The sequence below is a fragment of the Pan paniscus genome, chromosome 6, assembly GCF_029289425.2.
Source record: "Pan paniscus chromosome 6, NHGRI_mPanPan1-v2.0_pri, whole genome shotgun sequence".
Taxonomy (NCBI): Eukaryota; Metazoa; Chordata; class Mammalia; order Primates; family Hominidae; genus Pan; species Pan paniscus.
This window is the reverse complement of record NC_073255.2, coordinates 175,669,215-175,690,603: the sequence shown is the minus strand read 5'-3', so window position 1 is coordinate 175,690,603 and position 21,389 is coordinate 175,669,215. Positions and strand designations below refer to the sequence as shown.

Sequence of the window (21,389 nt, the reverse complement as noted above, 5' to 3'; positions counted from 1 at the left end):
TTATAATTCACATAAAAATATTTCTTTTGTTGAAAGTCGTAATAAAGTAAAAATTAATGGAGGTGGGGAGCGGGGAGGGAGGCTGCTTGAGATCCATTATGGAGCCCTCTTCCATGTTGCCATGGGACCAGCGTTCCCTCTCACTCCTGCGGGTGGTACAGCTACCAGCTCTCTTTAGGCTTCTTGGCAAGGCTGTTGACGACTGTCCCAGGTCATGTGGCATATTAAGGACCCACCTTGCAATGGAAGCTGAGAGAACACTGTTGTTTCAGTTTTGGTAAATTGGAGGTTGTGCTTTATTCCTTTTCCAGCTGACTGTTTTTGGAAGGTGACTAGGCCCTGACACATACCCTCATGGCCATCCATGAACCCTTAAGAGATTATTTACTCAGATGTCACTGTGTTCACAGCTATTCTAGCTTTAAAATAACTCAAATCATAACCACTGGATCCCCTTAGTGAAGATGTGAAGGGAGAGATGAGGTAGGAGATGGGCTGCCATTGCTGCGTCTGTGCATAATCGTAGTTTTTCTCTCTCTCTCCCCTTTATCATCAGGAATATACCAAGTAGGTAAGGATTGCAAAATACTCAGCATTCTTTTATGCTCTCCTTAGATTGCATGTGTGCAAGTGTGTGATTTTTAAGTAGTTAAAACTTCATTTGAATTCCACAAATTCCAAATTCTAGAATTTCACGTGCAAACCAAGCTGACACTGACTTTTGCATGTGCTAAGGAGCTTGCAGTGCTCGCTTCAGCAGCATATAGACTAAAATTGAAATGCAACAAAGAAGATGAGCGTGGCCCCTGTGCAAGGATGACATGCATATTGGGGAAGCATTCCATATTTTAAAAACATTAAAAGAGTTTGCAAAATAGTTTAAATGAGATTGAGTACATATAACAATGAAGTTTTTCAAGTAATTTTGGAGTACTGTACCATTTATAAAATGATTGAGATCATAAAGTAGAATTCTTATCTTTTCATGAAGGCAGATTCCCAGAGACCTTTTCAAGGTAAAATTTTATAAACATAGTGGAGATGACTGTAGTCATTGAGTCATCCGTTTAGCAAATGCTTGCTAAGTACCTGTGGTCAGGTGCTGGTGATATACAGTGAAGATGAGATAAATGTGATTGCTGTCTCACAGGATATTAACGTGGGTTGCGCACATTAGTAAAGATGTGGTTTTCCAGCCTGGGCTATGTAGCGAGACTCTGACTCTACAAAAAAAAAAAAAACAGAAAAAATTAGCCAGGCCTGATGGTGTGTGCCTGTGGTCCCAGCTACTGAAGAGGCTGAGGTGGGAGGATCGCTTGAGCCTGGGAGGTCGAGGCTGCAGTGATCTGTGATTGCATCACCGCACTCCAGTCTGGGTGACAGAGCGAGACCCTGTCTCGGGGGACAAAAAAAGTGGTTTGACTATATTTACTTGTAGATAATGAGATAATATTTCTTTAAAAATGCTCTCTTGCTTTGTCATTTTAGTAATTCAGGCTGAACTTTTCTCTTTCATTCTGCTTTGTTGACATTATCCTGTTCTATACAATCCCATATGCTGTAATTTTTTATTTTTATTTTTTATTTTTTTGCTTACCCAGTCTCGAGTGCAGTGGCACAATCACAGCTCACTGCAGCCTTGACCTCCTGGGCTCAAGCAGTCCTCTCACCTCAGCCTCCTGAGTAGCTGGGACTACAGGAGCATACCACGCCCAGCTAACTTTTTATTTACTTTTTGTAGAGACGAGGTCTTGCCATGTTGCCCAGGCTGGTTTTGAACTCCTGGGCTCAAGCGATCCTCCTGCCTTAGCCTTCCAAAGTGCTGGGATTATAGGCATGAGCCACTATGCCCAGCGTTTTTCTTTCTTTTTAAGATTTTTATTTGTATTTTAACTGATGGTAAGAAAACATATAAATTTATGGTGTACAACATGATGTATTTTTTGCTTTTATTATTTTTAGTTGACACATAATACTTGCAAATATTTATGGGGGACATTGTGATATTTCCATGTATGAATATACTGTGTGATGATCAAATCAGGGTAATTAGCATATCTGTCACCACAGACAAAGTTATCATTACTTTGCCTTGGGAACATTCAAAATCTGCTCTTCAAGCTAATTGAAAATATGCAATAAATTATTAGAGTTACCCTACAGTGCCTACAGGTGCTCAACCCATTCCTCCTCTCTAGCTGCGCACTTTTATTTTTATTTTTTTGAGACACGGTCTCACTCTGTTGCCCAGGCTGGAGTGCAGTGGTGCAGTCATGGCTCACTGCAGCCTTGACCTTCCAGGCACAGGTGATCATCTCTTCTCAGCCTCCTGAGTAGCTGGGCCTGCAGGTGTACACCACCACGCTGGGTTATTTTTTGTAGAGACAGGGTTTCGCCATGTTGCCCAGGCTAGTCTAGAACTCCTGGGCTCAAGTTACCCTCCCGCCTCAGCCTATCAAAGTGCTGGGATTACAGGCGAGAGCCACCATGTCCAGCCTCTAGTTGTGCTTTTGTATCTGTTAACCAACTTTTGTCTATGTCCCTCCTCTTCCCTTCCCAGCCTCAAGTAACCTCTAGTCTACTCTCCACTTCTAGATCAACTTTCCAGCTTCCACATATGAGCGAGAACAGTGCAGTGTTTATCCTTCTGTGCCTGGCCTATTTTACTTAATGTCATCCAAGCTCAGCCATATTGCTGCAAATGGCAGGATTTCCTTCTTTCTTGTGGCTAAATGATGATGTTTTGATAGGTGTATGCATTGTGAAATGGCTAAATCAAGCTATTTAACATATACATTCCTCACATACTTATTTTTTGTGATAACACTTAAAATCTACTCTCTTACCTGTTTTCAAGTATACAATATATTGTTATTGATTATAGTTACCATGAGGTACAATAGGTATCTTGACTATATAGTAAAATTTATATCATTACTTTTAAAAAATAATTGAAGAGAAAGGGGTTTTAATCCCAAGTTCCTACTTGCCTTAAGGCAGGATTCACACAGCATTAATCTCTGTGTGTCCATTGTGCTTTGTACTAATCATTATTACCCAGGGAGCTTTTTTAGAAAAATTGTGCAATGCATAGCAAACAACAATATATATTATATAATTATATATAAATATATGATATAGAAGTATGTAATATGTAATATATAATTACTAATAGTAATATATTACTAATTACTAATTATATATTACATATACAGTTCTATAAACAAAAATATATACTAATATATAATATGTGTGATATAATTATATAATATATATGTGTGATATATATTATATGTATATGTAAAAAAATTTAAAGCCCCTCTTTTCAGCCATGTTGAAGGACTGGGTTCTGGGCAGTATGGAAGCTGGAAGATTTTCTGCACCTCTTATTTCCTCTCCTCCGCTTGGTCCCTCAGCTCTGTAGAGTGGCCCAGGGTTTGTGCATCCCCTCCTCTGGTTGCAGTCTGTGAACAGTTCAGCGAGGGTGAAGCAAGGGCTGTGACTACAGTGGGAGGGGGTGAGCCGGGCTCTGGACAGGAGCCCAGTCTTAGGCTGCCGCTCCAGTGGTACCCAGGCAGGGCTGACAGCCCAGTAGGGAGGGGCCTTTTTTTTTTTTTTTTTTTTTTTTAATGCCTGTCACCTTTGTCTCCCAGCAACCCAGAAGTCTCTGCCACCCTGGAGGAAAGTGATCCCACTTCTAGGTATCAGTAGCTTAATGGGCTACCCTCTGTGACATTTGTTGTTAGTCTGGGTTAGCAGGGCTAGCCTGTCTGGAGAAGCTCATGATCTCCTTTTAGGCATTATGCCTGCAACTTGAGTAGCTGCCACCGATGAATGGTGGTGCCTGGCTGCGCTTCCATTGCACAAATGCATGAATAGTCAGGTTCCTTCTAGGTGTGGGGCCAAGAAAGAAAGCGTGAGCATAGCTGGAGTCCAGACAATGGTGCCCCCTGGCTCAGACAGACATCATTCATTCAGAATCAGCCAAATGACTTCTGATTGCTTGGGATAATGAATGTAATTCAAATTGAGAGAAAATACAGATTTACATAGCAATGCTGTGCTTTCCTTATATGAAACATCAACTACTGCTTCTTACTGCTTTGCTCATCTATGTTTTTTACACCGAGGAGAGACCTTTGTGTTTTTCACTTATGCTTTGAAGTTTCAAATGTTAGGCTTTTGTTTAGAAGCGTTTTCTGCATGTGCGTATTCCCTCTGTCAGCCTGCTGGCCATTTATTTGAAAGCAGCATCCAGAAGTGACTGGCTGATTAGAAGAAGGGCATCAGTTGATCTTTTTTGGGCGGGGGTTGGGGGACAGGGTCTCACTCTGTCACCCAGGCTGGAATGTAGAGACATGATCTCGGCTCACTGCACCCTCTACCTCCTGGGCTTAAGGGATCCTCCCACCTCAGCCTTCTGAGTGACTAGGACTACAGGCATGTGCCACCACGCCCAACTAATTAAAAAAAAATTGTAGAGACAAGGTCTTAACTATGTTGCCCAGGCTGGTCTCAAACTCCTGGGCTCAAGCAATCCTCTTGCCTCAGCCTCTCAAAGTGCTGGGATGACAGGCATGAGCCATCGTGCCTGGCCAGTTGATCTTCTTAAGTGTGAGTAACTAGCTCTTTCTACTCAGCCCGTCTTCATTTTTCTCTTTCTCTTTTTTCAAAATTAAAGTGTATTGGGATTATCTCTACTATAAAAATAATACTTATTACGGAAAATCCTCATTATCAAAAATAAAAGACATGGGGAAAAATCACCCATCATGTGAAGATTCAGTCTCTGTTAATATTTTTAAGTGTTTCTTTTCTGTCTTTTTTTTTTTGTGCATTTGAATTTCTTTTTTTTTTTCACAGTTCTGATTAGTTTTTAAGAAAATTATTGTGGTTAAATATACATGGCCTAAAATTTGCCATGTAACCATTTATACATGTACTCTTCAACTGTTTTTAAAGTAGGAACTAGCGCTGGGCCCGGTGGCTCCTGCCTGTAATCCCAGCACTTTGGGAGGCCGAGGCAGGTGGATCACTTGAGGTCAGGAGTTCAAGACCAACTTGGACAATATCGTGAAACCTTGTCTCTACTAAAAGTATTAATACAAAAGTTAGCTAGGCGTGGTGGCATGCACCTGTAATTCCAGCTACTCAGGAGGCTGAGGCAGGAGAATCACTATCCAGCCTAGGCGAGAGAGTGAGACTCCGTCTCAAAAAAATAAAAAATAAATTAAAAAAATAAATAAAGTAGGAACTAATTCCCTGCAAGCAACAGGTTTTTTCTTCTCATGTGTCTTCAACTTCGTTTTCTTTCCACATCAGAACTGAAAAGTCAGAAGTGTGGTCACTGTTAACTGGTACCTGCCTGCATGTACTGGTCTTCTGTTTTCTCTGTAGTACGACATTGCCTTGGCAGCTGAATTTGTATCACTCCAGCGAGCTCCCTGCCAGATGGTAGCAATAGTTCAGAGCCACTATAAATGTGTTTTCTGAGAGTTCTGTGAATGGCTTATTGACTACTGAGCAACTTCAGGCTCCTTCTGTCCTATATTCTTTCTGAATGAAGATTTTGAACCACAGACAAAACAGTGCAGTTTTTGACACAGTATCATAATGATTTCCTCTCGTCTCTTCTCAGGGTACTTGTAATTTTTAATGAAGTTAGAGGATACAGTATATAGCCCAGACTATTTAAGCTCAGAGAGTGAAATTGTAAACACTCTGCTACTGCAGTGGGGATGTATTTTTGGTCAGAGGCCCATCCAAAGATTCTTTAAAGAATAATTCACAATTTTGATTAGTTGCTGTTTCTTTAGATGACTTCGTGTATGTGTTTTGCTTTTCCTTCTGTTCCAGGGCCACCACTGCCCAGTTCGGGAAATGAGCAGCACTCATCAGCCTCCATCTTCGAGCACGTGGACAGGATCTCCCGCCCCCCGGAGGCTAGCCGGCGGGTCCCCAGTAAGATCCAGCTTATCGCCATGCAGCCGATCCCGGCACCTCCCGTCCAGCGCCCCTCCCCAGCCGACCGAGTGGCGGAAACCAATAAAATCAACAAAGAGGTATTTGCTTTTATTTAAAAGTCTGTTAATTAAAAAACTCGGCTAAGCCCGGTGGCTTATGCCTGTAATCCCAGCACTTGGGGAAGCCAAGGCAGGCAGATCGCCTGAGGTCGGGAGTTTGAGACCAGCCTGGCCAACATGGTGAAACGCCATCTCTACTAAAAATACAAAATTAGCTGGGCGTGGTGGCGGGTTCCTGTAATCCCAGCTGCTCAGGAGACTGAGGCAGGAGAATCACTTGAACCCAGGAGGGGGAGTTTGCACTGAGCCGGGATCTCGCCACTGCACTCCAGCCTGGTTGACAGAGTGAGACTCCATCTCAAAACAAAAACAAAAACAAAAAAAACTCACACACTTATTGGGTCTGTGTTTGAAAATGAGTGCAAGGTACAGTGTCAACTGGTTACTAAAGGCATAAGCTGCTGACAAGGATTCTTAATGTAAAACATCACGCTTGTTGGAGATCAGATACTGTGCATGGACACTCTGGGGCGCATTGGCAGACATGCAGAGAAGTGTTAGTGTGGCCGACCAGGGGCTGCCCTCCTCAGAAAGAGCCACTTCAGCTTCTGATCCTCCTCACGCTACGACCCAGTTCAGGTCTCCGTCTTTGGGGATACCACTCTGGGGGCAGGGGGTCTCATGTCAGGTAACTTGTTTTGGTGACACTAGGTAATTATCTTCTTTATATCTGTCAGTCCTATTTATTAAAGATCTCTAAAGGAGGAAAATATTCTTTTCTGGTTATCAGATGTCTCTTTAAAGTTGTCATTGGCCGATTTCCAAGGTTCGAGTGACTTTTTTCCCCTGCTTTGGGGGATGGTGACAAGACTCCAGTGCACCACGCAGTACTTGAGGGTAAAGCTCGTGGGATGGCAGGGTCTTTGCTCCTCCCTGGTCTGTGCCTGTCGCTCTCTCGGTGACTCCGTGGAGCTTACAGACAGCAAGTTAAGTGTGGGCCAGAGGAGAGGAGCATAGCAGGAAGGCGCTCCTAGAAGGCTTTGCTGGCTGGGCATGGTGGCTCACACCTGTAATCCCAGCACTTTGGGAGCTTGATGTGGGCGTATCATTTCAGGTCAGGAGTTCGAGACCAGCCTGGCCAACATAGAGAAACCCCATCTCTACTAAAAGTACAAAAAATGAACTGGGCATGATGGTGCATGCCTGTAATCCCAGCTACTCGGCAGGCTGAGACAGGAGAATCACTTGAACCCGGGAAGTGGAGGTTGCAGCGAGCTGAGATCATGCCATTGCACTCCAGCCTGGGCAACAGAGTGAGACTCTGTCTCAAATAAATAAATAAACATAAAAATAAATAAAGACTTTGCGAAGTGTGTGTCCCAGAGGCTTCCCGGGACCTCTATGGCTGTCTTTCTCTCCCTCACCCTTCCTCAGATTCAGACTGCGCTGCGGCACAAGTCTGAGATCGAGCACCATCGCAACAAGATCCGCCTGCGCGCCAAGCGCCGCGGGCACTACGAGTTCCCGGTGGTGGACGACCTGTCCTCGGGCGACACTAAGGAGCGACACCGGGTGTACCGCAGGGCACAGATGCAGATCGACAAGATCCTGGACCCCACGGCCAGCGTGCCCTCCGTGTTCATAGAGCCCAGGAAGAGGTGGGCTGGGGCCCTGCGCTAGGCGGCGGGGCGGGCGCGCAGAGGTGCTGCGGGGGGCACGGGAGCAGGACAGGAGCCCCTCTGCTACTGCAGGGCCTGTGACAGAAGGACCCCATCCGTGTTCACGTGGAGGTCTCTGAAGACAGTTGAAGGGGCTCATGCACAGAAGGATGTGGAGGCCACTGGGAAGGCTTACCCTGGCTGAGGGTCACCTTAGTGTGGGAGGCGTTGGCTTTGTTCTCAACTCTGCCCCTCTGCCTGCCTCGGGGCATTTCCTGGGGCTTAATCTGTCTCTTCCAATTCAGCCTGTCTAAAACTGCACTCACCCTTTCCTTCCCACACTGGCTCCTTCTGTGGTGTCCTTGGCTCTTCCTCACCTCCCACTCTGTCACCTCCAATATTTTCATCTCCTGGAGCCACCCAGGCTGGCGCCCAGCAGATCTTCGTTGGTTTTCTCACAGCTGCCTGCAGGGTCTGGGGTCTTACCTTCCCCTGGTCTCCCAGACTCCCGTGCCCGACATAGATGCGTTTTCCTTAAACACGGCTCTCATGTATGTCCTTCTCTGCTCAAAACCTGAGGTGGCTCTTGTTGCCTGCCAGGTGGGTCCCGTGCTCCCGTCGCAGGCCGGCCCTGCCCCTCCACTCCAGCTCTTTTTCACGGGTCAGCCGCACGGACAGAACTGCCACCCAGGAGACGGCCTGGTGGCCCCTGAACATTCACCTGCCTGCCATTTCTGCCCCTGGGACCTGCTTCCCACATCCTCCCTGGCTTCAGGTCCCATTCACTCTTCAAGACCTAGTTCTGGGCCAGGCGTGGTGGCTCACGCCTATAATTCCAGCACTTTGGGAGGCCAAGGCAGGCGGATCACGAGGTCAGGAGTTAGAAGTTCAACACCAGCCTGGCCAATATGGTGAAACCCCATCTCTACTAAAGATACAAAAATTAATTGGACGTGGTGGCAGGCGCCTGCAATCCCAGCTACTCAGGAGGCTGAGGCAGGAGAATTGTTTCAACCTGGGAAGTGGAGGTTGCAGTGAGCCGAGATCACACCATTGCACTCCAGCCTGGGCGACAGTATGAGACTACATCTCAAAAAAAGAATAATAAAATAAAAAAGACCTAGTTCTAGCCCCATGGGACTAATAGCTCCCACTGACTTCTTTTCTGAATGTCATGATTACAAATGGCTTTATATCATTCTGTGTTGCTTCACGTGGGTTAATAGGTCTGTTTAGGTAGGCTCTGAGCTTAGAGCAGAGACTGTCTCGTACATGGCGTTTATATCCTATGGGGTGTTTCCAGGGGCTAGCACATCCTAGGTACTCAGGGTACTTAGTGTTTAGTTGGTAAGTCAGTGGCAAAAAGGGTGATTTCCTATGAAGATAATTTCTCTTTTTCCTGGCAGCTCACGGATAAAACGTTCTCCCAAGCCTCGCCGGAAACACCAGGTCAACGGCTGTCCTGCCGACGCTGAGAAGGACCGGCTCATCACCACGGACAGCGATGGCACCTACAGGAGGCCCCCCGGCGTCCACAACTCGGCCTACATCGGATGCCCAGTGCGTGCCACCGACTCCAGTTTCTGGAACTCGGGTGGGGCGGCTCCTAGAAAGATGCGCTGAAAGGGGAGGAGAAGCAGCAGCACTGGCTGCCACCCTGTGTGGTGTCGGTGCCTGATGCCTGATGGCTGATGCACCAGGGCCCTCTAGGTCATGAAGTGGGTGGGGTGGGGTGCCACCCCTTCTGAGGGGAGACTTGAGTCCTGTCAGCCAGGGTGCTGCCGAGTGCCACCTCTGGAAACACACTCCGTGTTTTTCCTCTCTATATGTAAGCCCCGTTCTCTCAGACTTCACAGTGGGACTTTTTTCGAGGTTAACTGGAAAACAGAGAGAGAGAGAAATATCCTCAAGGTTTTTTTCCTTCTCCCTAGTCAGAGGGTTATTTGGTTTTGTTGTTTATTTTTATTTTTTTTGGGACAGGGTCTTACTCTGTTGCCCAGGCTGGAGTGCAGTGGTGTGATCCAGGCTCACTGTAGCCTCAGCCTCCTGGGCTCAAGTAATTTTCCCACCTCAGTCTGCTGAGTAGCTAGGACCATAGGCATATGCCACCATGCCCAGCTAATTTTAAAAATTTTTGTAGAGATGGGGTTCTCAGCATGTTGCCCAGGCTGGTCTCAAACTCCTGACCTCAAGTGATCCTCCTGCCTTGGCCTCCCACAGTGCTAGGATTACAGGTATGAGGGCATGACCCTGTGATCAAGAGTCTCATACTCTACTGACTGAGCTAGCCCGGCTGGGTTTCCTAATGAGAGGAGGGATATTTAGGGTTTTATTTCCCTGTACTGTCCTTGGAGTGCTAAGAAGATAGCGTATTTGCTTATATATATTTTGCTTTTATGGGAGAAAGAGGTTAATGGAAATTAAGAAATAATGAGTGGTGGCTCAGATCTGTAATGCCAGCACTTTGGGAGGCTGAGGTGGATGGATCGCTTGAGCCCAGGCGTTGGAGACCAGCCTGGGCAATATAGTGAAACCCCGTCTCTCCAAAAAATACAGAAATTAGCCAGGCGTGGTGGTGCATGCCTGTAATCCCAGCTACTTGGGAGGCTGAGGTGGGAGAATCGCTTCAGCCCAGGAGGTCGAGGCTGCAGTGAGCTTTGATTGCACCACTGCACTCCAGCCTGGGTGACAGAGCAAAACCCTGTCTCTAAATAAATAAATAAGGGATTATTTTTTTCCAAAGTAAAAGAGGTCCGGACAGATTTGCTTGAAGTGTTAAAGGCAGATATTGATAGCATAAGATGCATACACACAGACTGCATTGAGTAGGGGAGAGAGAACCAGCCTCACTTAACAACCCATGAGAAATACAGACATAAAGATACCCCAAGACAGAGAGGGCGAGCCAGGTGCTGCTAACTCCGGCAGCACTTGGAAACACAGGGCGTCCTAAACTCCATACCAGGAGAGCCCTGCCTTGCTGCAGCAGGCCCCTTTCACCTCCTGGAGCCACTCACAGAGCCAGCCTGGTTTAGAGACACTTTAGCAAAAAGCACAGCCTTTGAGAAGGGATTTGTGATGGATGTGATCGCTTTAGATAGACCTTATGCAACCAGCCATTTCTTAGTTGAGGTTTGTATTTTTTTCCTAAATTATATAAAAAGCACTTAAATACGCTAAATATAATTCACAAATGTGCAAACATTATACTGGGATGGGGCCTAAATACAACTGAATTATGATCATCTGAAAGAACGAGACTTTTCCTTAGGAACTTATGGTATTTCTAGGGTCTTAAAGACCAACCTTCTTGATCTACTCATGGGGATCGGTGCGATTTCAGAGTTAGGCTGGCTGTAAATGAAACTACTGTCTTCCTCAGTACAAGGAATTGAATAGTTCCTGTTACTTTCTAAATGTGGTGCATGGCTGCTCTTACAGTAGGTGGTGCTCTTGTGCTGTGTTGGGTTCTGGGGGTATTTGGGCATCTGTGGGGTTTGGCTTGATCTGGGGAGGGCTCCCCAGGGTTGTCACCCGGAGCTTTTGTAAACTGTGCCAAGTGGAGACTTGCTGTGGTGTGGAACAGATAGAAGGGGCAGCATCCCTTCTTGCCCCTTCACTTCTCCAGCCAACCTGGGCTCCTCTCTCAAAGGAATTTGTGGGGAACCCTCTCAGTCCCCCTCTCTTTGATTTTTTTAAATGATTGAGTTTTGTATGGGGAGGAACCTGTCTTCTCCTGGCTGTCTTCATTTGCCTGCTTCAGTGACTGTAGATCAGCCTTCTTTTGCGGTAGCTTTACAGCATCGTTTTCTTCCTTTTTTCCTTAGCAGAGAGTGCAGGGATTCCACCTCCTGTGGGTGCAGAGCAGCCTCTGCCTGGAAGACACCACCCCAGAGGCTGCTTGCCTTCAGTGGCTCCTTTTTTAAAAGACTGCCCCAAAATAAAAATCTTCCTCAGATTTTGAATTCTGAAACACTTTAAAAGATAATGCCTGTCTCAGAACTCATCTTTTCTTAGGTAGTTTATCTTTTTTTCCCTCAACTTGTATTTTAGAATCAGTGGTACATGTACAGGGTTTTTTTTTTTTTTTTCATCTTCAAGCCTATACTAGGGAAGTACTATGTGTTTTTGAATTACCTTGAATTTTCCTTTTTCCCCTCAAAAATATCTTCTCCTTGAGCGGTGTGTTCTCCTAAGGCCAAGAGAAATATTCCTTGGTTCCTTGTAATAAGGGTGACCATCATAATTCAGGCCTTGGTAGAAATCCAGCCAGCTGCTTGTTCTTGTAAGTAATTTTTTTTTTTGAGACACTCCAGCTCTGTTGCCCAGGCTGGAGTGCAGTGGTGCAATCACGGCTCACTGCAGCCTTAACCTCCCCAAGCTCAGGTGATCCTCCCACCTAAGCCTCCCAAGTAGCTGGGATTACAGGCGCGTGCCACCTTGCCTGGCTAATTTTTGTATTTTTAGTAGAGATGGGGTTTCACCTTGTTGCCTAGGCTGGTCTCAAACTCCTGGGCTCAGCGATCCTCCTACCTTGGCCTCCCAAATTTCTGGGATTATAGACATGAGCCACCAAATCTGGCCTAAATAGAGTTTTATTGCAACACAACCGCACCCATTTGTTGGCTTGATATCAATGACTGTTTTTGCTGCCAGGCAGAGTTGAGTGGTTGTGACAGACTATATGACTCATCAAACCTAAAGTATTTACTGTCTGGCCCTTTACAGAAAAAGTTTGATGTAATTTGTCATCCAATCCAGACACTTTTGAAAGTGTAAGGGGGTATTCTATTAATCATTACTGTGGGACAACAGGCATAAACTGAGGTTGTCCTGGACAACCAGGCTGTCTGGTCACCGTCTTGCAACACCCACAAAGGACTGCTAAATAGGCACCAAAATCCGTAAACAGTAAAAAGATGTACATTTATTTCTGAAGACTGATAGATAAACTGTATCTGAACACATCTATATGTGAAACATCTATAGTCTAAATATAGATGGTAGAATATAGGAAATTGAGTAAATCCTCTTCTTGGCCTGCAAGTTCTGATAGTCTCGCCTGCAAAATGAAGAGAAAACAAGAAGGTGAAGGACAGGAAGAGGAAGTGTCCTGGCCCAGGAGCTCCTGGCCTTCTGGCAGGATTCACGGGGGCCATTGGGAATCCAAAGGGACTGTCCTTCCCATCTGCAGATCATCTCTCTCGGTATAGAAGTTTAGCCTTCTCTGAAATTCTGGCCACTGAGAATGAGATTGGCAGTGGTTATAGCCACTGGGGACTCTGCTCAAATGTCTGAGATCGTTTCCCACAGTGGAATCTCAGTTTGTGCCTGCAGTTTTTTGTGTCACCACACTACTTGCTTCCTTGCAGTAGAGTCACATACGCAGCCACCGGAATCACCGCCAGGAACATCGCTTCTGTTTCTGGAGAAACCCTTTCACCAGTGGGCTGTTCTTCCAGACACACCCTCCCTTCTTTCCACCCGTGAGCTGTAGGTTGGTGGTACACTGCCGACCAGGCTTCCTCATCTGCTCCTCAAGAAAATCAAGAATTGGAGAAGGGCATGACTGTGGACCTTTATCCACCTCACAAGGAAAGGAGCACAGGTTCCTTCCAAGGTGACATCATCAACTAGAGGCCACCTTGGGGCCCCAGATTCTCACTTAGAATTCCTCAGTGACAAATCTCATTTAGTAGAACCTCCACTGGGATGTTGCAGTTGGGAGAAATGGACTCATAAGCCCAAGAGTGTCATGTGCAAGAGAGGGAGGTCGCCAGTGGGGACTGCCGTGGAGAGAAGAGCACCTACCCCATCCCACGAGGGCAGTCGCTGCTTCACGGCAGTTGGTGGTTTCTGTGTTGCGTGAGGGCCTGGTCATGCCAGAGCTTCAGACTCTGCCAAGAGAACCCAGAAATCTGAGTGTTACTATGAAATTTTCAGATGTTTAAAATAATGGCTATCAATTAAAAGAGTATGTAGGCCAAGCAAAACCTGTCCGTGGGTTGACTGTGGGGTTACTAGTTTTGTATGGTCCTCTCTCAGTTTGGAGTTAAGAACCTACTGCCCTTCACGCTGGCAGGAATAATAACTGATCACCCGTTAGAAGCATTTTTCAGATAGGGGGCTAAGGTTAAGGATGTGTCTGTAGAGTAGTTTGTCTTTGTAATAGATTCACTGATCCAGATGGGTAACGGAATGTCTTCGTTGGCCCCTTTAAGTATGGTGATCCAACTAGCTGGGCTAAACTGCAGGCACGTGGCAAGTGAAGCATTCTAGATAGAAGCCGCCCACCCTTCCTCACAGAGGGTATGGGGTCCCCAGCCCCTCGGGCAGAACCTTTTCTCTCTTCACTGTGTCTGCTGCAGTCACCATGCTGTTTGGGTTCATGGAGCCTGTAAGACCAGAAAGGATGACTCTTCTTCGTTGGTTCCTGGTTTTGTCTCTTAACAGTTTACCTGGTGTATATTATGACCATGTTTTGCTCATAACAGTATTGGGAAATGAGATTTAAAAAATCTTTATTGTTACTTATATTTCTACCTCTTAAACAGTAGGTATAGAACAAAATTTGAACCTTTGTTTTTTTTTTTCTTTTTTTCTTTTTTTTTTTTTTGAGACAGAGTTTCACTCTTGTCACCCAGGCTGGAGTGCAAGAGTGCAATCTCAGTTCACTGCAACCTCCACCTCCTGGGTTCAAGCGGTTCTCCTGCTTCAGCCTCCTGAGTGGCTGAGATTACAGGTGTGCACACTACGCCCAGCTAATTTTTTATATTTTTAGTAGAGACAAGGTTTCACCATGTTGGCCAGGCTGGTCTCAAACTCCTGACCTCAGGTGATCCACCCATCTTGGCCTCCTAAAGTGCTGGGATTACAGGCGTGAGCCACTGTGTCTGACCAATTTAAACCTTTCTTAATAACTCTTGTGATCCAGAGATACCTTCATTTTAAAGACAAGTGGTTCTGAATAGTTTTCATAAAATAGATATTGTAATTGCTTGCACACATACGTAGGCTTTTTTTTTTTTTTTAAGAGTCTAGGTCTCTCTGTTACCCAGGCTAGGGTGCAGTGGGGCAATCATAGCTCACTGCAACCTCGACCTCCTGGGATTAGGAGATTCTCCTGACTCAGCCTTGTGAGTAGCTGGGACTGCAGGTGCTCACCACCACCCTCAGCTAACTTTTAAGCAATTTTTTTGTAAAGATGGGGGTCTTGCTATGTTGCCTAGGTTAGTCTCAAATTCCTGGCCTCTCTGGAAATGATCTTCCTGCCTTGGTCTCCCAAGTTGCTGGGATTACAGGTGTGAGCCACTGCACCCAGCTCACATGCATAGTTTTAATATGTATAGTTTTAAAAGTTTTGATCTTTTAAGGGTATGTAAGACTATTTTCTAATAGTCAATAGACTACTTTACTTATTGACTTCTATCTAGGGAAAATTTACTAGTTTTTTTCAATACATAAACTTTGAAATATGTTTTTTGGCTGTTTAGAGGCTTTCAGTAGAAATGTTCACTTCCAGGTACTGAAATGCCTTGTAAATAGTTGAGTGTTGCTGAAAAAATGATTGTTGAATTTTGGCAGTTTTTTTCTGGTTCAAGCCTCCCCTCTCCTTCGCATGAAACGTAACGCACATTCCTCAGCTGTCATTTTTTTATTTTTTTGAGACAAGGTCTCACTCTGTCATCCAGGCTGGAGTACAGTGATGCGATTATAGCTTACTGAAAGCTCAAATTCTTGGGCTCAAGCTATCCTTCCACCTCAGCCTCCCAAGTAACTGGGACTACAGGTACACACCACCACACCTGGCTAATTTCTTTCTTTCTTTTTTTTTTTTTTTAGAGATGGGGGTCTCACTTTGTTGCCCAGGCTGGTCTCGAACTCCTGGCCTCAAGTGCTTCTCCACCTCAGCCTCCCAAAATCCTGGAATTAAAGGTGTGAGCCACTGTGCACAGTCTCAACTGTCATTTTTTAATTCTTATGATAGAACTTTTCCTCAATGTCGGGAAAACTGTTTAGGGTTGCCACAAAAACTCATGTGTGATTCTTCCTTTGCCATTTCTCGCCGTAGTCGGATCCTGACCTCCCAGCCGATGTGCAGACACCATCCTCGGTGGAACTGGGGAGGTATCCAGCCCTTCCCTTCCCGGCCTCCCAGTACATCCCACCCCAGCCGTCCATCGAGGAGGCACGCCAGACCATGCACTCCCTCCTGGACGACGCCTTTGCCCTCGTGGCCCCCAGCAGCCAGCCTGCCAGCGCCGCAGGTGTAGGCCCCGGAGTCCCACCCGGCCTGCCCGCAAACAGCACCCCTTCCCGGGAAGAGAGGCGAGCCACCCAGTGGGGGTCCTTCTACAGCCCAGCCCAGACGGCCAACAATCCCTGCAGTGTAAGTACTGGCCTTCTAGAATCCTCTGGTGGGCAAGATGTTGAAGCTTTGTTGCCTGACTGCCTGACTTTCAGGCTCCGCACAAAACCGTGGTTGCATTTGATAAGAATTAAAACTCGGGTGATGGGTCTTAGTTTTTATCTTCTACTAAATTAATTCTTAATGTTGGAGGTATCTGTTTATGTGGGTTTACAGGCTCATGCCTGTAATCCCTGCAATTTAGGAGGCCAAGGCAGGAGGACTTTTTGCTTTGTGGAGGAATGGAGGGGGATTTTATGGAAGCATCTTCCTGGGTTCAGAACAGTGTCACGGAATGGAGGTGGGGTAACCATCAAATGTATTCTTGTTGATGTCTCCAGAAAAGTTTCAGTTTAGAATGTATCCAAGTTGTTGAGTTTCTTGTATGGCCACCTGGTACTGGAGAGACCCCTGAGGTTCTGAGGTTGTAGGCAGCCAGTCCCCACGTGGACAGTGACAACCACTTTCAAATGTCAGCTTTCCATCTTGGAGGTTGACATTTCAGCATTTCATCTGCCTTTGTTATCATTTATGTTTTTCTTAGTCCTTTCAAATTTACCTTCCTGAGAGATGGAGAAGAAGTAAAACTCAAGGAAGTAAAGCTACCGTTATATTCTGCTAATTTCATATGAAATGATTGGACTAAGGTTTGACTCTGGAGAGAAGCTAATAGGTCACAATATGAATTTATTAGGGAGTGTTTATACTGGGTCCACCTTGTTACATGAAATTGGGTGGCAATAGACATATCGTAAAATACTTTTTTATCTCTGAAATGGGTTTGAATTTTCAAAGTAAGAGCCTTCAGCAAGAGATTGTCTCCTTCAGGGCATGGGAGGCTGAGAGCCTCCAGTATGGGGAACTGCTATCATGTGGGGTGGGGTGGGAGTACCATTCAATCTAATCATTACTGTTTTTAATTTTAAAATATAGCTTGTTCCAACAACTATCTTCAAAATTACAACTGGTGGTTTATAATATTTCAGGAAATGCATGGTACAGAACAAACCTCGGTGGTAAAATAAATGTGGAAACAGCTGCCATCGGGTCACTTTAAAGTTTTCTCATTTGCTTATTCATTCACATATATTTACAAAGCACCTGCTGTGTCGCAGGCACTCTGCTTAGGTGCTGGAGACAGAGTAGTGCACAGTACAGGATGGATTTTTCTGGACAAAATAGCATCTCTGTGGAAGTCTAAAGGATAATTAGTGGTTGTCAGTTGAAGAAGGATGTTCCTGGTGGTGGGAAGTACAGCAGAGGCACAGAAATTAAAGTGTATGGGACAGGCTTCAGATGGAGGAACAGAGGCTGGGTTTACCTTCCTTCCTGAAACAACTGAAAATACTGGAAGGAGTATCTGGGTGACTTGACATTAGACTTTAGGTAAGAAAGGACAGGGGTCAATGAGAAGTGAACTGAGTCCTCCAGTTGCCCCAGGTTGCATCTGGAGTTTCTAGTCATGGCGCAGCAGGTGGGACCCCAGGCAGAGCTCTGTGGTCTCCCTGAGTTGAAGAAATGGAGTTTGGAAGTCTGGGGAGGAAAAGGCAGCTGGAGTTCATGAGGGAGCGTGCAGGAGAGCAGAGAGATACCCTGAGCAGGATGCTAGGCATCTGCAGAGAATCTTTGTTTGAGTACTGATCAGTTTATGGGTACACAGAAACTACCCAAAAGAGCCCCTCAAAAAGATTAGCAGGAACAACCCTCAAAATTCACACAGGCCTGGGAATAAGCTCTTGCTATGGATTGAACTGTGTCCTCCCCAAAATCACATGTTGAAGCCGTAACCCCCCAACATGACTGTGTTGGAGATAAGGGCCTTTAGGGAGGTAATTAAGAGTAAATGAGGCTGGAAGGGTAGAGTCCCGATTCAATAGAACTGCTGCCTCTAGAAAACCAGGAAGAGACTCCAGAGATCTCTCTCTGGCCAGGTTAAGACACAGAGAGCAGGCAACTGTCTGCAAGCCAGGAAGAAAGCCCCACCTGAAACTGAACACTGCCAGATATTGATGTAAGACTTTCCAGCCTCCATAACTACGAGAAAATTATGAGAAAATCAGTTTCTGTTCTTGTGTGTGTGTGTGTTTTTTTTTTTTTTGAGATGAGTCTCGCTCTGTCACCCAGGCTGGAGTGCAGTGGCACAATGTCGGCTCACTGCAAGCTCCACCTCCTGGGTTCACGCCATTCTCCTGCCTCAGCCTCCCGAGTAGCTGGGATTATAGGCACCTGCCACCTCGCCTGGCTAATTTTTTGTATTTTTAGTAGAGATGGGGTTTCACCATGTAGCCAGGATGGTCTCGATCTCCTGACCTCGTGATCTGCCTGCCTCAGCCTCCCAAAGTGCTGGAGTTTCTGTTGTTTTAGGCCACCATTTCTAAGGTATTTTGTTATGGCAGCCTGAGCAGAGGGATATGGTTCTTTTTCCAACAGTTGGTGGAAACTGCATAATTCATGCAGTATCAGTTAGAGTATTCGGAAGAGTTTTGCCTCAGTAATGGGGCAAAATTAGCCCCAACTTAAAGCTGCTCTGGTTCCACCTAACAAACCACAAAACCATAACATCTAAACCCAAGCAAAGCTCAAGAATATAGAAACACAAAAATATGCAGCTTTCAATAAGGTAAAATTAATAATGTCTGCATCAAATCAAACTAAACAGACAAGCAAAGAAGGAAGAAAATGATACAGATGATAGAATTAGTAGACAAGCTGTATGCGGTGGCTCACACCTGTAATCCCAGCACCTTGGGAGGCTGAGGCAGGAGGATTGATTGAGCCTAGGAGTTTGAGACCAACCTGGGCAACACAGTGAGACTCTGTCTCTACAAAAAATATAAAAATTAGCTGGGCATTACTTAGGAGGCTAAGGTGGGAGGATCACTTGACCCTGGGAGGTTGAGGCTACAGTGAGCCATGATTGCACCACTGCACTCCAGCCTGGGCGAAAGAGTGAGACTCTGTCTCAAAAAAAAAAAAAAAAAAAAAAAAAAGAAGGCAGACAAGGAAGTGAAAAGCAATAAAGCACAGATGGGGAAAATTAAAAACAGATACCAAGAAGCACAGATGGGGAAAATTGAAAACAGATACCAAGATGGTTGACTTAAACCCAGCCTTATCAATAATCACATTAAATGTGAATGGTCTAAACACCCCTATTAAAGGGCAGAGCTTGTCAGTTTGGATAAAAAGCAAGATCCAAGTATATGCTGCCTACAAGAACCCTTCATTAAATACAAAGATACAAGTAGGTGAAAAGGAAAAGTATGGAGAAAAGTTTGGAGGAAGATATGCCATACTAACACTAATCATAGAAAGCTGGAATGGCTATGTTAATATTAGCCAAAATAGATCTCATAGTAAAGAGTATTATTAAAGATTAAGAGGATCATTTCATAATAAAGCATTCAGTTTATCTGGAAGACATAAAGTCTTACGTGTTTATGTGCATAGTATTAGAGCTTCAAAATACATTAAGCAAAAACTGATAAAACCGCATGTGGAAATAAATCTACAATTATGTTGATGAGACTGTAAACAACTGGAAGTCTCATGAACTGCTGGTGGGAATGTAAAATAGCACAACCACTTTGGAAAACAGTTTGGCAGTCTCTTTAAAAAGTTAAACATATATCCTACCATATGAACCAGGATTCTATTGCTTCGTATTTATCCAGGAGAAACAAAGCATATTTTCATACAAAGACTTGTACATCCTGGCAGATTTATTTATAATAGACCCAAAGAAAACAGCAGCACATAATAGTACTCCATTTACGAATATACTACATTTGTTTATCCATTCATGTGTAGGGTCTATTATTTAAAATAATCAGGGTTCTCCAGAGAAGCAGAACTAGTAGTGTGTGTGTATGTGGGTGGGTGGGTGTGTCTGTATGCATATGTGTTTGTATGGAGAGAGTGAGGGGGAGAGAAATTTACTTATTATGAGGAGTCGGCTCATGTAATTATGGAGGCTGAGAATCCCATGATCTGCTTTCTGCAAACTGGAAACCCACAGAAGCCAGTGGTGTAGTTTGAAGGCCTGAGAGATGGTTTCCAGTCTGAATCTGGAAGCTTGAAAACCAGGTGCTTCAAGGATGGGAGAAGATTCATGTCCCAGCTCATGCAGTCAGTCAGAGGAAGCCCAAATCCAACCTTCCTCTGTCTTTTTCTTCTGTTCAGGCTTTCAACAGATTGGAAGATGCCTGCCCATATTGGGCAGGGCTGCCTTACTGTCCACCAATTCAAATGCTACTCTCTTCTGGAAACACCCTCACAGACACACCCAGAAATAATGTTTAACCAGACATCGGGGTGTCCTGTGGCACAATCAGGTTGATACATAAAATTAACTATTACAGTATGTTCTAAGCAGTGAAGTGAGTTCTGGCTGAGTAGTAACAGAGCAGGCACTAAAAGTGGTGAGACATGAGGCAGGAGAGGAAATGCAAGAAGCTGATGGTTATGGAGCCTACATGTCATCCTGAGGGTGATGGCCACACATGGAAGCGTTTTGAGCAGATGGAGACATAATTAGTTAAGCCTTTTGAAAGATTAGTCCCATTTTAGAGTGAAGAATGGTTGTCAGAAACAGAGAGACTAATAGAAAGCTGTTGTAGTATTCTTGGTGAGAGAGTTGGTGACTCCAGCTAGTGCAATGCAGTGGATAAATCCAAGAGGAAGAATCAGCGAGCCTTCAACGTCTTTAATGGCTGATGGTGCTGAGCCAGTGCGGAAGAAGAGTCTGACAATTCACAAAAGGGGATGAGATGAATCTGGAGTACCAGTGGAGGAGCTCTCTTTAGAAGTGAGGGGATATGTGGGAGGCCGATGTGGGTGGATCACGAGGTCAGAAGATCGAGACCATCCTGGCTAACATAGTGAAACCCCGTCTCTACTAAAAATACAAAAAAAAAAAAAAAATTAGCTGGGCGTGGTGGCGGGCACCTGTAGTCCCAGCTACTCGGGAGGCTGAGACAGGAGAATGGCGTGAACCCGGGAGGCAGAGCTTGCAGTGAGCTGAGATAGCGCCACTGCAGTCCAGCCTGGGCGGAAGAGTGAGACTCTGTCTCAAAAAAATAAATAAATAAATAAAAATAAAAAAATAATAAAAAAAGAAATGAGGGGATATGCTTCTTCTAATTTAATGGGAAGGAGGAGGGAAAGATTGGGCACAGATAAAATCAGGTTGTAGTTGGCTGGTAGAAGGTTGAGGAACCAGTCATCTCATGGCTTTTATCCTCAGAGCAGAGAAGGCAGAGTCATCATCCATTGAGAATAACAGAAGAAATGTGGCAGGGC

General features: G+C 45.2%; 1 protein-coding gene and 1 non-coding gene across 9 annotated transcripts in view; both read left to right on the top strand.

Annotated features, from left to right (window-relative positions):
* KIAA1549 (KIAA1549 ortholog) overlaps positions 1–21,389 on the top strand; it is a 150,464-nt gene that overhangs the window by 104,632 nt on the left and 24,443 nt on the right. For 5 of the 8 annotated variants that reach the window (XR_010112656.1, XR_010112655.1, XM_063606115.1 and 2 more), the window contains 5 exons: positions 557–571; positions 5,857–6,062; positions 7,458–7,681; positions 9,088–9,241; positions 15,753–16,070. Coding sequence is in view for 5 of the 8 variants with exons in the window: in XM_063606115.1 (XP_063462185.1) it covers positions 557–571; positions 5,857–6,062; positions 7,458–7,681; positions 9,088–9,241; positions 15,753–16,070 (917 nt within the window). In the remaining 3 variants the exon portion in view is untranslated. The remainder of the gene's footprint in view (positions 1–556; positions 572–5,856; positions 6,063–7,457; positions 7,682–9,087; positions 9,242–15,752; positions 16,071–21,389) is intronic. The other 3 variants (XR_008626066.2, XM_024929527.5, XM_024929528.5) reach the window with 1 other exon arrangement.
* On the top strand, positions 745–851 carry LOC112440522 (U6 spliceosomal RNA). Its single transcript, XR_003028563.1, has one exon. It is a non-coding gene; the product is annotated as a U6 spliceosomal RNA (small nuclear RNA).